Source organism: Euleptes europaea, chromosome 17 (genome assembly GCF_029931775.1).
Source record: "Euleptes europaea isolate rEulEur1 chromosome 17, rEulEur1.hap1, whole genome shotgun sequence".
Classification (NCBI taxonomy): domain Eukaryota; kingdom Metazoa; phylum Chordata; class Lepidosauria; order Squamata; family Sphaerodactylidae; genus Euleptes; species Euleptes europaea.
The window spans coordinates 18,412,671-18,430,148 of record NC_079328.1 but is presented as its reverse complement, the minus strand read 5'-3'; the positions used below and the strand labels follow the sequence as shown (position 1 = coordinate 18,430,148).

Here is a 17,478-nt window from a genome sequence, read left to right as displayed (position 1 = left end):
GTAAGCCCCAGTGAATAGACTTCAGAAGGATTCTGAGTAGACCTACTTAGAATATGAGTCTATGAATCCTTAAGGCTTCCAAAGCTACATTATAAACAATGGCAATCTTTTCCTTTCCAGCATGGCATGTGATATTATTCAGATATTAAGCTTGCTGCATCACCAGAAGAAGGCTGTGGCAGAGCTAGATTTTGTGTCTTAATGGGGGCTTTTTTTTGCACTGTACATGTGCTTTTAATTTTTATTTTATTTTACTTTAAGCTTACTGATTCATGCTGTACAGTCCAGTAGCCCCCAGATAATAAAGCGACAGCGGGGGCTAATGGAGGCTGGTGGGGGGTTCAGCGGGGAGCTTTTGTTCCCATTTTATCTGGCAGCCTGCAGCAGGCAGAGGCAGGCTGTGGCTCAACAGCTTCCTCATTTATCTCGATCAGGTTTCACTGCTGATAAACGTCTATTGAATTGGATGGCTGCTATTGTGCTTGCCAGTGGGGAAGATTTCTCATTGACTTGCTACAGGTTTGAAGCAGGTTTTTTTTTCTCCCTGCCGTGCCACGAGGTTAAAAATGTATGATCTGCTTTGTGTTGAATTGGCGTTATATATTTATTTATTCTCAGTTCTAAATTGAATATGGGATAGGTTCCTCTCTCTCTCTCTCTCTCTCTCTCTCTCTCTCTCTCTCTCTCTCTCTCTCTCTCTCTCTCTCTCTCTCTCTCTCTCTCTCTCTCTCTCTTTTGAGTGCTGGTCACGTACGCGGCCGTCTTAAGACCCAGACTGGGTCCAAAATTATCCTTCGCTGATGTAGCAATTACAAGTATACAATTACATCCTTGCATATTAAGAGGAAGCCATTTCCTTTCCAACTGGCTTCCCAGTTTTAAGCACTCGCTTTTGCTTTCTAATTTTGGCTTTCACCCATCAGTTTTCCTTTCTCTCTCCTTTCCTTGTCCAACGAAGACAGCAATTTCGCGTGAACCCCTGATAGTGGTAATCCTTAACATCCATTGGTACAGGCTTCCAGCATGCTCTTTGTTAGTGCAGTGTTAATATATTTGAAAGTCATTTTCCATGCTCCTGATGGTTCAATACCATAGGTCTCTACATTTATTCCACCGCAATCCTACTTCACAAATTATTTGTAAACCTTCTAAAAGAGAGCCATTTCACATGTACACCAGTACACAGAGGCAAATCTGGATTTACGTGAGTGGTAAACTCAACAAGGAGTTTCCTATTCTGGTTCAATGACAAGTGTCCCTTTATGATGCCGGTATTTTTCAAACAGGCTTTTCATAGAATCATAGAGTTGGAAGGGACCACCAGGTCATCTAGTCCAACCTATGCTGGCCAATGGCTGTAAATAAAAGTATCTATCATCTAGTCCAACCCCCTGCACAATCCAGGAAATTCACAACTACCTCCCCCACACACCCCCAGTGACCCCCTACTCCATGCCCAGAAGATGGCCAAGGTGCCCTCCCTCTCATGATCTGCCTAAGGTAATAGAATCAGCATCGCTGACAGATGGCCATCTAGCCTCTAATGAATTTTCCTGCATTCATTCTTTCCATTTTAGGTAATTCTTTAAAATATCTTCAGCCCTGTGCAGACATTTACTTCAGCGTACAAATGAATGTGTGGAGGAGGTTTTGGGGGGGGGGTCTGTAGCTGAGTTCATTTCATTCAGGGTTGCATTTGCATGCGCTCTTAGTGCTGCAGGACAGGAGCGGGCGCGATTCCGGTCCTGGCCTCTGTGCATAGATTTGTACCATGCTAGTATGAGTGTCTGCAGAGGGATTACGGTACACACTTTCAAAAGCTCAACGTATAAAGAGGCCAAGAACGTGCCCAGCTGTGTACAGTGATCAAAATATCAAACTCGAGGGCAAGATCGGTATCCTGAGAGTTCTCCGTTTGGTACCTCCATGCTGAAACGCAAGCCTGCGATTTTGTTTAATTAAAAAACATTCTACCCCACCCTTTGCTAATTCCAGGGCAAGATCATCTACTTTCCCAGTCAGCATCACTTCCATCTTCAGTTTCAGTTGGCTCTCCTTCATCCTCACAGGTTTCCTCCGGAGCAGCCTCTCAGAAGAGGTCAGGGGGTGCTTGAGTTCCTGGCCTTGTGGCAAGGCTGCAAAACAGTTATTCTGGAGAGCCTTTGGGGGCAGCCTGAGCCAGGGCAAAGGGGGAATACCCTGCCGGTTGTGGTATAAGGTAGTCCCCTGTGCAAGCACCAGGTCATTCCTGACCCATGGGGTGACGTTACATCCTGACGTTTACTAGGCAGACTTTGTTTACAGGGTGGTTCGCCAGTGCCTTCCCCATCATCTTCCCTTTACCCCCAGCAAGCTGGGTCCTCATTTGACGGACCTCGGAAGGATGGAAGGCTGAGTCAACCTTGAACCGGCCACCTGAAACCAACTTCCGTTGGGATCGAACTCAAGTCGTGAGCAGAGCTGGGACTGCAGTACTGCAGCTTAACACTCTGTACCACGGGGCTCTTTCTCTTGATTTAGTGTTTATCAAATTGTTTTTATATTGTTGTTGCTCATTTTGGATCCTGAGTAGGGTTGCCAAGTTCTCCCTAGGCACCAGCAGGGGAGGGGATAGGGTTGCCAGATCCAGGATGGGAAACACCTGGAGATTTGGGGATGGAGCCTGGGGAGGGCAGGAACCTCAGTGAGGTGCAGTGCCATAGAATTCATCCAGACGGTTCCCAACCTTTTTTTGACCAGGGACCACTAGGACATTTTTGTTCGGTGCAGGGACCCCAAGGTTCAAAATAAAAATTCTGAGAATTTGAAAATAAACTTTAATCATAACTGTTAGTTAAACATTAAACTTAGAATAATATTTGAACATATATTTTTATAATAGAGAACTTTTAATTGAAAATATTAATTTAATATGGGTTTATAACTTTGTTTCGCGGACCTTAATTTAGCTCTCGCGGACCCCTGGGGGTCCACGGACCCCCGGTTGGGAACCAGTGATCCAGAGCATCCATTTTCTCCAGGGGAACTGATTTCTGTAGTCTGGAGATGAGCTGTAATTCCAGGGGCTCTCCAGGTCCCACCTGGAGGTTAGTATACCTAATCCTGAGGTGCTCAGGAGAAAGGTCAGCATATAAAAGATGCCTATTTTGTTGTTGCCGAAGCTGGCTGAGAATATCTGTATGCACATGAAGAAATGGGCTGCAATAAGTTTGTTCATCTTTTAAAGAGACACAACACGAAAATTTTATATATATTTGACTGTAAGCGTGAGACTTCTCCCCAGTTATATCATACAGAGAAACAGTTGTTCCCATGTACCGAAAGTTTGGAAAGCACTGTGCTGCCCCTGCCCTTTAGATTTTTAAAAATCGAATAGACATATGTTGTGAATTGTGAAATACTGAGTTATACGCAGAGCTTAATCATACTGTGTGCCTACTGTTCCCATTTCTCCGTCTCTCCCTCCAGCCCTTTCCAAAAGAGAGATGTAAGTCGATAGGCCAGAACAGTTGATTCCCTGCCAGACTGAGAACAGACTGTTGTGTAGTTCGGTTTAGAAAGGGGCCAGGGCTTGTGCAAGTATTAAGAGAAAAATGCAGACGAAACAGATACTCCAAACCTGCTGAGTATTGTAATTCTAGAGCTGGTCGGGCTATATTGAAATTTGCAAATGAGTGCGGATACAGTGGGTGCTCTTGGCGTCCTGATATAGAGGCTTGTTCTCCAATGTTTAAAAGGTTTTTCCCCCAGCAAAAGCTATAGTCCTGTGGCTGCAATCCAAAGAATATTATCTTGGGAGTAGGCCCAGTGAATAAAATAGGACTTATTTCAGAGTAGACTTGCTGAGGATTGCTCCCTAAAGCTGTTTGTTCTACATTAGTGGGATCCAGCGAAACCAGTAGTACACAAAGCACCACTGGCCCAATGAATTTTGAAGTTTTGTTGGGCATCCAAAAATTATTATATGGACTTCAGCATGTTTGTGGGGAGGGGAGAAAATAATTCAGTAATATTTTTATAATTTTATACAAGCAAATAATTTGTTTATGTGTGTGTGTGCTTTTAACCCATTTTTCTTTGCTGAGTGCAATCTTAAAGTGGCTTGCAAAGTCCAATACAGACATAAAACCACCAGTTCCACAAAAAATTTAAACACAAGTTAGCAAATAAGAAATGTGCCTTCCATCAAAAGGCTAACACACAGGACGGTGGGGGGACAGAACAGGCAGCAAACAGTTCAGCGCTTGATAGAAACAGTCTCTCCCCAGACAGGCAGGCAGGCACTCAATGCAAGCATTAAAATCCCAGACACCTAGACACTCTTCCAGTCCGAAGTTCAGAGGTTTGTGAACAAATCCTATAGTTGTCTGCTTCCTATGTTTGCCAGCCTCCAGGTGCGGGCTGGAGAGCTTCCAGAATTACAACTGATCTCCATTCTACAGAGAGCAATCCCATTGGAGAACGTGGCTTCTTTGGAGGGTGAACTCTCTGGCATCATACCCCACTGAGGTTCCTTCCCAACCCCTGCCCTCCCCAGGCTCAACCCCCTGATATCCAGAAATTTCCAAACCTGGAGTCAGCAACCCTAGTGCTGCCTCCTTTCCTTTCCCATGGGTCTTCCCGTTCCATTTCCTGTTTAGCTCTGACAAATGCATAGTTTGCTGTGATCTCTGGAATATTTTGAAATAGGGCTCTTGTTTGGAGTGCAAAGGTTCCTAATAGTGTGCCAATTCAAATGTCACAGCAAACGTGGGTTAGCACTAAAGTGGAGCTGAAAGGGAAGCCATGCAAAATGTGTGGAGGGCATGTGAGCCTAATGGGTGGAGGGCCATGTGAGCCCACATTCATGATCCTCCAAACAATGGTCTGAATTAAGCCATTACATAAGACTATCATTTGCATATTTATGCAGAAACGTTAGTGATGACTTCTATTTTTTGTGGATATTTATTTACTTGAAGTTGTTTTTATGGCTACTGATAGCTATAATGCTCTCAAGGTGAAGAACAAAAGCCTCATAAACACTGGCAAATGAAGTTGCGTTGGTAAGTATAAGGTGATGCACACTGGAACAAAAAATCCCAACTTCAAGAATAGGCTAATGGGGTCTGAACTTGCTGAGGCTGAGAGGGAGAAAGATCTTAGGGCTGTAGTAGATAGCGGAATGAAAGTGTGCTGCAGCCATGAAAAAGGCAAAGTTGGTGTTGGGGGATTATTAGGAAAGGGATTGAAAATAAAACAGCCAATATTATAACACCCTTGTATCATATATAGTGCAGCCTCGTTTGGAATACTGTGTGCAGTTCTTTACATAGCAAGGGAATAAAATGTGGAATTTGCTGTCAGAATGATGGCTATGGGGTAGACAGCTTTTAAAGGCGATTAGACAGATTCGTGGAGGAGAGGTCTATCAGAGGCTACTAGTCATCATGCCTAAAGGGAACCTCCATATTCAGAGACAGTAAACCTTTGAATTCCAGTGCCAGGAGGCAACATCAGAGAAAGGCCTCAGTCTCTGTTGTTGGACCTCCAAAGGAACTGGTTGGCCACTGTGTGAGACAGGATGCTGGACTAGATGGGCCACTGGTCTGATCCAGCAGGGCTTTTCTTATGCGCTTAAGGGGGGAAAATGGCACTCCTTAGCTGCCAGCATCTGGCCTATTCTAATGGCTGAAGTAACATTTTTGTGTACAAAAGTCACCCTAGCAAGAAAGATTCAGCATGTAGTGTGGTGAAGCCACATCTGTTTTCTGTTGTACTCTGTATTCTTGCTGTGGTTTTGGTGGGATTAGGAGTAGCCTCAGGATGTGAAACCTGACCACACTGTGGTTAAAATCAGCAGAAACCATTGGAGGTGCTGGCTTTAGGATTTAAGTTGAGCATTTCTAATGCACTGGAATTTAGGCTGCAGTCCTTATACACTCTTAACTGGGAGTAAACCCCTCTGGATATAGTGGGCTTACTCCTGAGCAGACACACATAGGATAGCACTTTTAGGCAGTGACGTAGAGATGAAATTTTTCAGGACTTTTGTGCCGCAAATCAATCAAGTTGGATGGGCTAAATGAGCGGTGTGAAGCATGGACAAATCCTGGAACTTGTTCATGGTCCAGGCTAATACATTTATTTACCTTCTTTTGCTAACACTGTTTAAATATTTAAATTATTTATTTAACGTTGCATGGAAAACTTCCTGGAAAACTCGCATCACTGCTTTTAGCCATTTTTGTCAAAGTAGTAGCTCACTTTGTAGTGTTGTGGGCAATAAGTAATTAAAGTGGTGCAGAATGGTAAGCTGCGGTACTGCAGTCCAAGCTCTGCTCACGACCTGAGTTCAATCCCAACGGAAGTTGGTTTCAGGTAGCTGGCTCAAGGTTGACTCAGCCTTCCATCCTTCCGAGGTTGGTGAAATTAGTACCCAGCTTGCTGGGGGTAAAGGGAAGATGACTGGGGAAGGCACTGGCAAACCACCCCGCAAACAAAGTCTGCCTAGTAAATGTCGGGATGTGACATCACCCCATGGGTCAGGAATGACCCGGTGCTTGCACAGGGGACCTTTACCTTTTACATCTGTTGTTGAGTTTGCACTATGGATCTATTTCATTGCATTGAAGTGAATTTGCTCTAGACATTTTCTTTTCTTCCAAAATATTTTGCGAGTGGCCAGACATTGTGCCATCCAGTGATCTTCCTGTTGAAGCATATTAAAGGGTATCTTCTAGGTCAGGCAAGAATCAGGTATTTAGTGTGGTGTAGAGGGTAGACTGTTAGACTAGGATCTGGGAGAACCAGGTTCAAATCCCCACTCTGCCACAAAAACTTGCTGGGTGACCTAGGGCCAGTCATATTGCCTCAGCCCGACCTACTTCACAGGATTGTTCTGAGGATAAAACTGATAACATCGTAAGCCATTTTGAGTCCCCTTTGGGAAGAAATGAGGGGTATAAATCAACAGCCATTGCTTATAGCCCATTGATTTAGCTAAAAGATTCCCATTGGCCTCTGCTTCCCTACTTTAGATTCCCTACTTGATTCCCTACTTTAGAATTATCACTTGGCAGGTGCTTCTCATCCTCTTGCTGGAACAGGTGCTTGACAGGTAGAGGCAGCCCTTGGTGTGGTACAAGTGAAGGTGATGGAGGAGGGTGAATGACTGAAAAATACTTTCTACCCCCATCTCATGGGGAGCAAGATTGGACTTCTGTGCCTTACCCACCCCTGCTGGATAGTCTGTACCCATCAAGGTTCTGGAAGAGTGTTTGCAGAAACAAAGTTATAAAACCTCACTAAGGCATTGCTGAGTGTAAACCACACTGTGTGTTGTACCGATGCATGAGAGATGGTTGGCTGTAAGGATTTTTGAAACAAATTGTGCAGTAGCAAACGGTACCTGAAGTTGTGTTTTCATTAGGTCATATAGATCCGATAGTTGCTACCTTGTTCAGACTGGTGATAAACCTGTGTTTGGGCTGTACTGCGCCAGACTGAAGGTGGGAGCTTATATTATGGAATGGTCCTCCATACAAAACCGTCCGTCTGCTTGGGAAACTATCAGGGAGAACGTTTTTATACACAGAGAAGTTTTGCATCATGGGAGCCTCGTGTGAAGTCTGAAGTGGTACATTCCAGGTTGTTGTTGTTGTTGTTGTTTTAATAACCGCAAGGAGGACTCAAAAACTGCTGTGAGCAGCTAAAGCAAAAATAGTAAAAGTTTGTAAATTGAATTGTGTACATATTGGAATGAAATGTGATCTAATGAGAATTTATGTTTTGTTGCTATTTGAATTTGTTTTGGTCTTTGGCTAGTAGAGTAACATTTAATTCAACTGACTAGATCAGCGTGTCCCCGACTTCATAGCTGAGGCATAAATCTCCACCCATGCCAAATTAAAATTGAAAACTTTCTTACGCCTAAAAAGCTTTAGTTTTAGGCTGCTGAACTGCCATTGGTGGTTTCAGAGGGTAGCTTTGTTGGTCTGCAGTGGAAGAACTAGAGTCCAGTAGCACCTTAGAGACCAGCAAGGATAAGCTTTCGAGAATCAAATTTCCCTTCATTAGATGCCATAAGTAGGCATCACTTAGTGAATGAGCCTCCTAACTGGATGAAGCTCAGTGTAGTGAGTAGGACTGCCAACAACTTGGAGGGGAAAAAATGTCCTGTTCCTTTAATAGAGGCTTAGTGTGTGAAAATGGGCAGGTGAAGCTTTTTACGGTATGGAGTTAAGTAACATCACCTGATAAATAATCATCTGTTAAAGGGACAGGGCAGTTTTTCTCCAGGCTTTTGCCAGCCCTAGTAGTGAGTCAGTCATGCAGAGAAGCAACACGCGTCCTCCTTTTAGGGTAGCTGGTTCTGCTGCCTCTGTCTGCATCAGAAGGGGTTTCTGAATGTAGTCCCACTTACTGCAGAGTCATGAAAAAATGATTTGCCCCCCAATAAAGGCTATCTTGAAGGAAGCAAAGCCAGATCTTCATGCAGAGATGTGATGGATAGCCTTTTATTGGGACTCACAGGAACTGTTTGTTTGTTTATTGTGGCACACAGTTTGATTATTATTGCAGGGCTTCTTAAACATTTCGCCCAAGAAATTTTTACGCGATCCCGGGTATATAGGTATATAAAATAGGTATACAAATCAAATATTTGCTGATAATAAATCATAAAGAAATTTATTTTTAAACAATTCTTTGGTATACATATAATTTATTAAAGATGAAAACAAATTTGCATGCTAATTTGCATACTGTTGCCAAATTTTTCGCGACTCCCGCATTCAGTTTTGCGACCCCATATGAGGTCGCGACCCACAGTTTCAGAAGCTTTGTATTATTGGACAGTTGCCTGATAGCATAAGAACATAAAAACATAAGAAAAGCCATGCTTGATCAGACCAAGGTCCATCAAGTCCAGCAGTCTGTTCACACACTGGCCAACCAGATGCCTCTAGGAAGCCCACAAACAAGACTACTGACTGCAGCGGCATCCTGCCTGTGCTCCACAGCAACTAATATATTCAGCACCTAATATATTCAGTTGTGAAGGATTGAGAAATAGCTTTCTGTCCCTCAAAGCCATCTCTTTTGTGTGCATGAAGGTCATGAACACAGATGGTACCAACAGGAGAGTCCTTGTGGAGGACAAGTTGCCTCATATCTTTGGTTTCACGCTGTTGGGGGACTACATTTATTGGACAGACTGGCAAAGGCGAAGCATCGAGCGAGTTCACAAGCGGACGGCTGAAAGGGAGATCATCATAGACCAGCTGCCCGACCTCATGGGGCTGAAGGCTACAAACGTCCACCAGATCACTGGTGAGTACCTTAAAAATCTGAGCTCTGCCTTAGAAGACTTAGAGGCTTTCTAGGGGCTGTGTGTCAAATTCACCTTTCATCATACAACCACAGTCCATTTAAGCCTGAATTTGCTGGAATTAGTCTGACTGTTTCATTTAATTTAATATTTTGCCTTTTGGCCCGTCAGAGCCAATTATGCATGTTTGGTTTAAAGATAACCATATTGTCTTATTATTTATGGTTTACTCAACAATACCACTGTACATGGCTCTTCACAATGTTTTGTTAGCCAACAAAAAGGTTAGCCCTTGTTTTCATTAGTTTTTTAACTGTCAGTTTTGCTTGAAATCCAGAATTGTGTGTGCTTTCTCTTATGGCAATAGCTGTTATTAGAATTTGGATCCATAACAACCAAGGAAATAGAAGATATTTAAAATATTTCTTTTTTAAAATAGCAGTTCAGCCTTATTTTTTCTGTACTGATAAACAAACGGCGCGCTGACCTGGATAGCCAGGCTAGCCTGATCTTGTCAGATCTTTAAATCTAAGTAGGGTTGGTCAGGGTTAGTACTTGGATTGGAAACCACCAAGAAATTCCAGGGTTGTGAGGCAGAGGCAGGCAAACCACTTGTGAACATCCAGCGTGGTGTAGTTGTTAAGAGTGGTGTACTCTAATCTGGAGGACTGGGTTTTATTCCTCGTTCCTCCACAAGAGCAGCAGACTCTAATCTGGTGAACCAGGTTGGTTTCTCCACTCCTACACATGAAGCCAGCTGGGTGACCTTGGGCTAGTCACAGTTCTCTCCGAACTCTCTCAGCCTCATCTACCTCACAAGGTGTCAGTTGTAGGGAGAGGAAGGGGATTGTAAGCCGGTTTGATTCTCCTTAAAAGGCAGACAAAATCAGCATATAAAAACCAACTCTTCTTCTCTTGCCTTGAAAACTCCACAGGGTTGTCATAAGTCAGCTGTGACTTGATGGGAACACTTGCCCCCTCCCAATATTATTCTTCTAAGGTGCCACATACGTGATAGTTGGTTCACATTCATTTTAACTTAATTTTTGTTTAGAAAAGAGGGAGCAGCTTGGTAGCCATACAAAAGTCATGTTGTTGTACTGAGTGCAACCACAACATTGTCCTGGGATGATAATCTGTACATTGAATGGTCTTGTGCTAAACAACGACAACAAAGGACACTATGAGATGAACAAAGTCCTATAGCATAACCGTTGCTGGATAGCATTGCTTCAGATTGTGCGTGGTACAGGACTGAATGTCTGGATGCGTTCTCACATTAAACAACCAACTCCTTAAATTAGCATAGCGTAGCACTGAAACCAGCATATCAACAATGTGGCTAAACTAGGTATACTTTTTCTTGACTTACTAGCTTTGTATGTGCTGTTTTTTTGTTTTTACTACAAACAGAGCATTCAAGCAATCCCCCGCCTGCTGTCTGAAGCAATACAGTCTAGGAACAGATGCTTCAAGTCCTTGCTGGTTATGTCTTTAAATTTAGTAATTTCTTTCTGAGGAATAGAGGGAAGGAGTTGCCGTAACTGCTAATAACCCTTGTAGTTATGATTGCTGATGTGTTAGTGTAATTTGCATCAGCAAACAATACTAAACGGTTTCGTTTCTGTGTCTTTAGGTACAAATCCTTGTGCAGAATCTAATGGGGGGTGCAGCCACCTGTGCCTGTATAGGCCTCAGGGTTTGCGCTGTGCCTGCCCCATTGGACTGGAGCTTATCAGCGACATGAAGACCTGCATAGTCCCAGAAGCTTTCTTACTGTTTTCCCGTAGAGCAGATATCAGGCGGATCTCTCTGGAGACCAACAACAACAACGTTGCTATCCCTCTCACAGGAGTTAAGGAAGCTTCTGCTCTAGATTTTGACGTTACAGACAATCGCATATATTGGACAGACATCTCATTAAAGGTATAGGAAGCAGTTGATACTCACTGGATTTTGGCTTAAGGAGGAAAGTTGGCCAAAGCACAAACACTTGATTGATTGGAGGGAGATATATCGAGATAACATCAAATAATTAAGAAAAGAGCAAAGGTTTTAATCATTTTAGAATCAGAAGTTATTATTTTAGTCTATTTTAAACATCTGTTTTCTAAATAAGAAACTGAGCTGGTATTCAGTTTAGCAATGGCAGTAAGGATACTGATAGCAAACTGTTGGGGAAAAACAGAAAATGCCTATTGTAGAAGAGGGGGAAATTAAATGTTGGAATATGTTAACCCAATTAAATTTAACCAACTATAAGATTCAGTGGAGGTCAGACCATGCATAAGTAAGAGTCGAGATTAGGAAAATAAAATCAAGTAGTACAATTTGATTGTGTATCGATTATATGTAATTATTTTTGTATATGTATTGTTTTCGAGAGCCAGTGAGGTGTGGTTCAGAGCGGTGGACACTAATCTGGAGAACCAGGTTCGATTCCCCACTCCTCCACATGAAGCCTGCAGGGTGACTTTGAGCCAGTCACTGTTCTCTCAGACTTCTCTCAGCCCATGCGGAGGCAGGCAATGGCCAACCACCTCTGAATGTCTCTTGCCTTGAAAACCCTACAGGGTCACCATATGTCAGCTGTGACTTGATGGCACACGCACACACATGTTTGTATATTTATCAAATAATAATAATAAATGTAAAAGAAAATAAAGATAAGGTCGGTACAGGTGAAAGGCTGCCTTCACTGAAAGGCTGGCCCTGTGAGTCCCTAGTTTGGTGCCAGGGATGTTGGATGCATCCAGAATTATGTTCCAGTGGCAGCAGGGACATCTTGTGCAGCCCTGATTTGCCTTCTGTGCCAATGCACATCCTTCACAACATCCCACAAGGGCAAACTGCATTGGATAGGCTAAAGAGAGCAAACTGGTTTCAGGTTTTAATTTTTGCTGTTTCTCTCCAACATTACCTCACAGACCATCAGCAGAGCATTCATGAATGGTAGTGCCCTGGAACACGTAGTTGAATTTGGCTTGGATTACCCAGAAGGCATGGCTGTGGATTGGCTAGGGAAGAACCTATATTGGGCCGATACAGGCACAAATCGTATTGAAGTGTCCAAGCTAGATGGACAGCATCGCCAGGTTCTGGTGTGGAAGGATCTGGACAGTCCTCGAGCTCTGGCATTGGATCCTGCCGAAGGGTAAGCTGTTTGTTTAATTTTTGGGGCGTTAACCACTGAATCGAGTCACTAGTGGCATCTGAGGAACACCTGTGGACTCTCTGTTCTGTGAGCTTCTTGGGTACAGTCAGTGGTTTGCAACTTTACTACCTGCAGCGAGCCCATTTCATAATGACTTGCTTGCAGAAGATTCCCTGCACATCCGTTCAGTGAATTTATTTACAGTCATGTGACCAGCAACTTTAAAAGATTTTAAAAACTTTAAAAACATCAATACAGAACCAAGATTACAGTTTTGTTACACTAACCAGAGATCTCCGCACGCTACTGGGTATATAACAAAACTTTGCCACTGTGTAAGAAATAGAAACATCTTTGTCCTCTAGTAAAAAATTAACAATAAATTTATCCGAGTATCTAAAAACTCTAGCCAACAAAGGTAAAATCCGCCTATTCCTGACATCTCATTCATATTCAAGAAGTACTCCGTCTCTCCTTTTGAAGAGCAGCTACCTCCTAAGCAATGAGGGCTAGGCCTTTTGCCCAGCAGATGTGCAGGGCAGCCGGTTGATTCTCATCCCACACCTTCACAAAATACCACAACGCTTTGTTTTTGCTCGAGTCCCTTGTGGCCAAGGAGGATTCCAGCACTTTATTCAGCCTCAAGATTACTTTCTATCATTGGGCTTGCAGAAGGGGTGGCCCACTGTTCTGTGAGATTGCACTGTCTGAACTACTCAATGGTGGCAAGGAGGGAAAACAGAGAATTTGCTTATCTGTGAATTCTCCTTCTATTTGCTTGCTCAGCAATGGCCAAGGACCCTGATGGGTGTGCTAGGTTTATGTCTTCTGCTGGGCTCATTCATCTCAGGATTCTGTCCCTTCTATGCTGAAATAAAGTTTATGCTTACAGTTGAGATCTGTTTGTCTACCTTCTTCATTCTGCATGTCTATTAATATTATGTTTTTTAATCTTATACCTTCAGGTTTATGTATTGGACAGAATGGGGTGGAAAGCCCAAAATTGACCGAGCGGCCATGGATGGTAGTAAACGTACTACGTTGGTTCCAAATGTGGGGCGGGCAAATGGGTTGACAATCGATTATGCTAAAAGGAGATTGTACTGGACTGATCTGGATACCAACCTGATAGAATCTTCAAATATGTTGGGTAAGTTTTAGTTTATGGGTGCAGATTAAGATCCTCCTTCTCATCTGAAGTCTAGAGGCAGGATATTTGCCATAGCCGCAAAAGGCCAAAACGTGCAGCCTCCAGACACTGATCCAGATACTGTGAGGTTACCAGCTGCACCGGTAATAATTATCAGGTAGTAATAACTATAATTTCTCAACTGTTAAAGACCATGGAACTCACAGGGTTAGATCCTGTATATCTGTTCTGCAAGATCCAACCCATAGTTGAGCCATCACGAAGCTCACAGGGTTAGATCCCGTATATCTGTTCTGCAAGATCCAACCCATAGTTTATGGCTAAATTTCAAAGGAACTATGACAGTGCTTGTAGTTAGATGGCCTAGCTGCTCTTGTCTCGTAAAGATGTGCAGTCTTACCTACCTCACTTCAGATGGAAGTGAGGCCTAGCCAGCACTGAAAGTAAATTCAAACTAACTTCATTTAGCTAAAGGAAAGCTAGTTTAAAATCAGGCAAGAGGAATAAAAATCACAAACTACTTGGTCTTCTTTGTTTTAGAAGACTTGTGTATCAGTCTTTACTAGTAAGCTAGAGAGGGTGTATGGAGGCTGGTGAATCTTTGTACAATTATTATGCTTATTATGCAAATTTCTTCCCCACCCTGGTTCTTTGGCCAAAATCCCCTGAATTCTGAAAGGAATTCTCATGGACTGTCTGGAGAAGCCCGGCCTACAAGAACAGTGTGCTCATAGCAAGAGCCAAAAGCAAACCCCCAGAAGACTCAAAACAAGGCAGACTACCACATAGCTCCACAACCAAGTAGCCCATCAGAAAGACTCACACTTACCCCTCTCTTTGTCTGTTAAACCAGTTATGCATTGAACTCCCCTGTTAGTGTAACCCTGAGTCCACTGGGGGAGGGGGCTGAAGAGTTGGGGTAGTAAAATATCCTCATCCTCAGGAGAGAACCCTTCTCCCCACCTTGTCCAACCAGGTCTTTCTGATGTGAGTCACGTCAGCTCCCTGATTGGTAACTTCCCATCTACTAACCTGCTATCCAGCAGCACCTCCAGGCCCAGTAGCTGGTTGGCATGGCAACTCAAGTCCCATTTGTCAGTGGACCAGTAGGAAGCACAGGCCTGCCTTGTCTAACCTTGACTTTCCCCTTGCCTGGCTCATCCCCCTCTCAACAGCGTATCTCCCCCTAATTTGACCATCAGTATTGCCTCCCTCCCTTGCCATACTTCTAATTTTCAAGCACATAATAGTCAGCTCTCAGCTGACTACATTTCACCTTCCTCCAATCCAACAACTTACCAGCCCCATCATCAGAACGCCTTGCCTCCTGACTCCCTGGAAGAGCAATCCAAAGAGCTGGGCCCCTTTGTTTTTGGAATCACACCTCTGGGGATGACCTGGCAGTGGCAGGGTCCAAATATGAAGGTATCCCAGCCCAAAAGTGACCACAGTAGAGGGCCTGATGCTGTCTCTGAGGTCCAGGCACAACCATATTGCTCCACTTCTCCCCAGGCAGCTCTGGAGGATCCCTGAGTCTCCAGCAGTGTAATGCGTAGGAACCGGACAAAAGAATCTGGAGAGCCACTGTCAGCCTGAGTAGATAATACTGCCCTTGATGGACCAGTGGTCTGGTTCAGTATAAGGTAGCTCCATGTGTCCCATCCAAAGCAGAATTATATCCTTCTAGGTCCACTGAAGGCAGTGAGCTGAGAAGAGTGTAACTATGCATGGGATTGCACTGCAGGGTGGGATTCCTTCCTTCTTTCCTCCCTACCTCCCTCCCTCCTTCCTTCCTTCCCTCCTTGTGTTTGTGATTGGTGATGAGTTGCAGAGAGAAAGGGGTCTGAAAATGCCCTAATGAACAAATGGAATATCATGCACAGCCTTTGTTCTTGGCTCATATGAGCCTTTAAAATATTGGAGTGAAGACACAACAAGATCAGTCTTTCCTGTTGTAACAAGTATCCACACAGAAATACAGACTATACTATAATGTTTAAAAAACGCATATTTCCCATATGAAATAGAGTTGTTCCATTTTGGAGCAACTTGGGGTCTTCCTTCAATAAGAAATGGCCAGCATGCAGCATCTTACTTCACTTGCAGAGTTCAACATGAAATGAACATGTCCTTCGCAGACATTGAGCGCTTCATTTAATGGTTTGGGTGCATTGGGGGGGGGGGAGAAATGAGAAGAATCCCCAAATTACAGATGTTTTGTATTAAGACTGTCCTCCTTAATGAGTCTTGATTTGTGTTGGGGCGGTAGATTTGGGAAATGTCTCAGGCATCCTGTTTCATACTCCCCATTCCTTTTCGTTTTCAAAACAGGACTCAACCGTGATGTTATTGCAGATGATTTGCCTCATCCGTTTGGCCTGACTCAGTACCAGGATTACATCTATTGGACAGATTGGAGCCGGCGTAGCATCGAACGTGCCAACAAGACCAGTGGCCAGAACAGAACAGTCATCCAAAACCACTTGGATTACGTGATGGACATCTTGGTCTTCCACTCATCCCGGCAAGCGGGCTGGAATGAGTGTGCTTCCAGTAATGGACACTGCTCCCACCTCTGTTTGGCAGTACCGGTCGGTGGTTTTGTCTGCGGATGTCCAGCTCATTATTCCTTGAACTCTGACAATAGAACATGTAGTGGTAAGCCATTAGTATGTATATACAAGTCATCTTTATAGTAAGGTTATGTATGTTAAGTGCCATCAAGTCACTTCCGACTCATGGCAACCCCAGGAATCAATGTCCTCCAAAACATCCTATCCTTAACAGCCTTACTCAGATCTTGCAAATTGAGGGCCGTGGCTTCCTTTATAGCAGGGGTGGGGAACCTTTTTTCCGCCAAGGGCCATTTGGATATTTATAACATGATTTGCGGGCCATACAAAATTATCAACTGTCTGTAGGAGGGGGGGGGGCAGATCACCAGTCTTAGATCCTTCTGAGCTAGAGATCTGCCAGGACCCACTAAGGGCCAGACCAAATGATTTTGCGGGCCATAAAAGGCCCCCGGGCCTGACGTTCCCCACTCCTGCTTTATAGAGCCAATCCATCTTGTTGGGTCTTCCTCTTTTCCTGCTGCCCTTAACTTTTCCTTGCATGATTGTCTTTTCCAGTGACTCTTGTCTTCTCATAATGTGACCAAAGTACGACAGCCTCAGTTTACTCATTTTAGCTTCTAGGGTCAGTTCAGGCTTGATTTGATCTATAACCTACTGATTTGTTTTTTTGGTGGTCCAGGGTATCCGTAACACTCTCCTCCAACACCACATTTCAAAGGAATCTGCTTTCTTCCTATCAGCTTTCTTCATTGTCCAGCTTTCACACCCATACATAGTAATAGGGAATATGATGTCATGAATTAACTTGATCTTGGTTGCCAGTGACACATCCTTAGTAAGTAAGGTTAGACAAGTATTATGTAACTTCCTGTTGTGTTTGGGGGGGTGCTAACCAAATCTGAAATGACTAAACTGAGCCTATCATATTTTGGTCACATCATGAGAAGACAAGACTCACTGGAAAAGACAATAATTGTAGGAAAAGTTGAAGGCAGCAGGAAAAGAGGAAGATCTAACATGAGATGGATTGAGTCAATAAAGGGAGCCGCAGTCTTTGTTTTGCAGCACCTGAGCAAGCCTTCTTACTTACAGATATTTTGGAGGTCATCAATTCATAGGGTTGCCAAAGTCAGAAGAGACTTGATGGCACATAACACAGACAACCAAGTCTGAGACTTCTTGAAGGTTGTCTTGTGAGTTTTGGGCTCCAGCAAGATATGAATTGAGGATTTGAACTGATAGGCTTAACTGCTATGCTGCAGTAGTCCTTAATGGGAAAACTAGTAAA

General features: G+C 43.6%; 1 protein-coding gene across 1 annotated transcript in view; it reads left to right on the top strand.

The window, feature by feature from the left end:
• The window catches only part of LRP6 (LDL receptor related protein 6), a 119,444-nt gene that overhangs the window by 81,507 nt on the left and 20,459 nt on the right, over window positions 1–17,478 (top strand). The window contains exons 8-12 of the mRNA XM_056862965.1: window positions 9,096–9,312; window positions 10,947–11,236; window positions 12,238–12,464; window positions 13,430–13,614; window positions 15,946–16,272. Of these exons, the coding sequence (XP_056718943.1) occupies window positions 9,096–9,312; window positions 10,947–11,236; window positions 12,238–12,464; window positions 13,430–13,614; window positions 15,946–16,272 (1,246 nt within the window). The remainder of the gene's footprint in view (window positions 1–9,095; window positions 9,313–10,946; window positions 11,237–12,237; window positions 12,465–13,429; window positions 13,615–15,945; window positions 16,273–17,478) is intronic.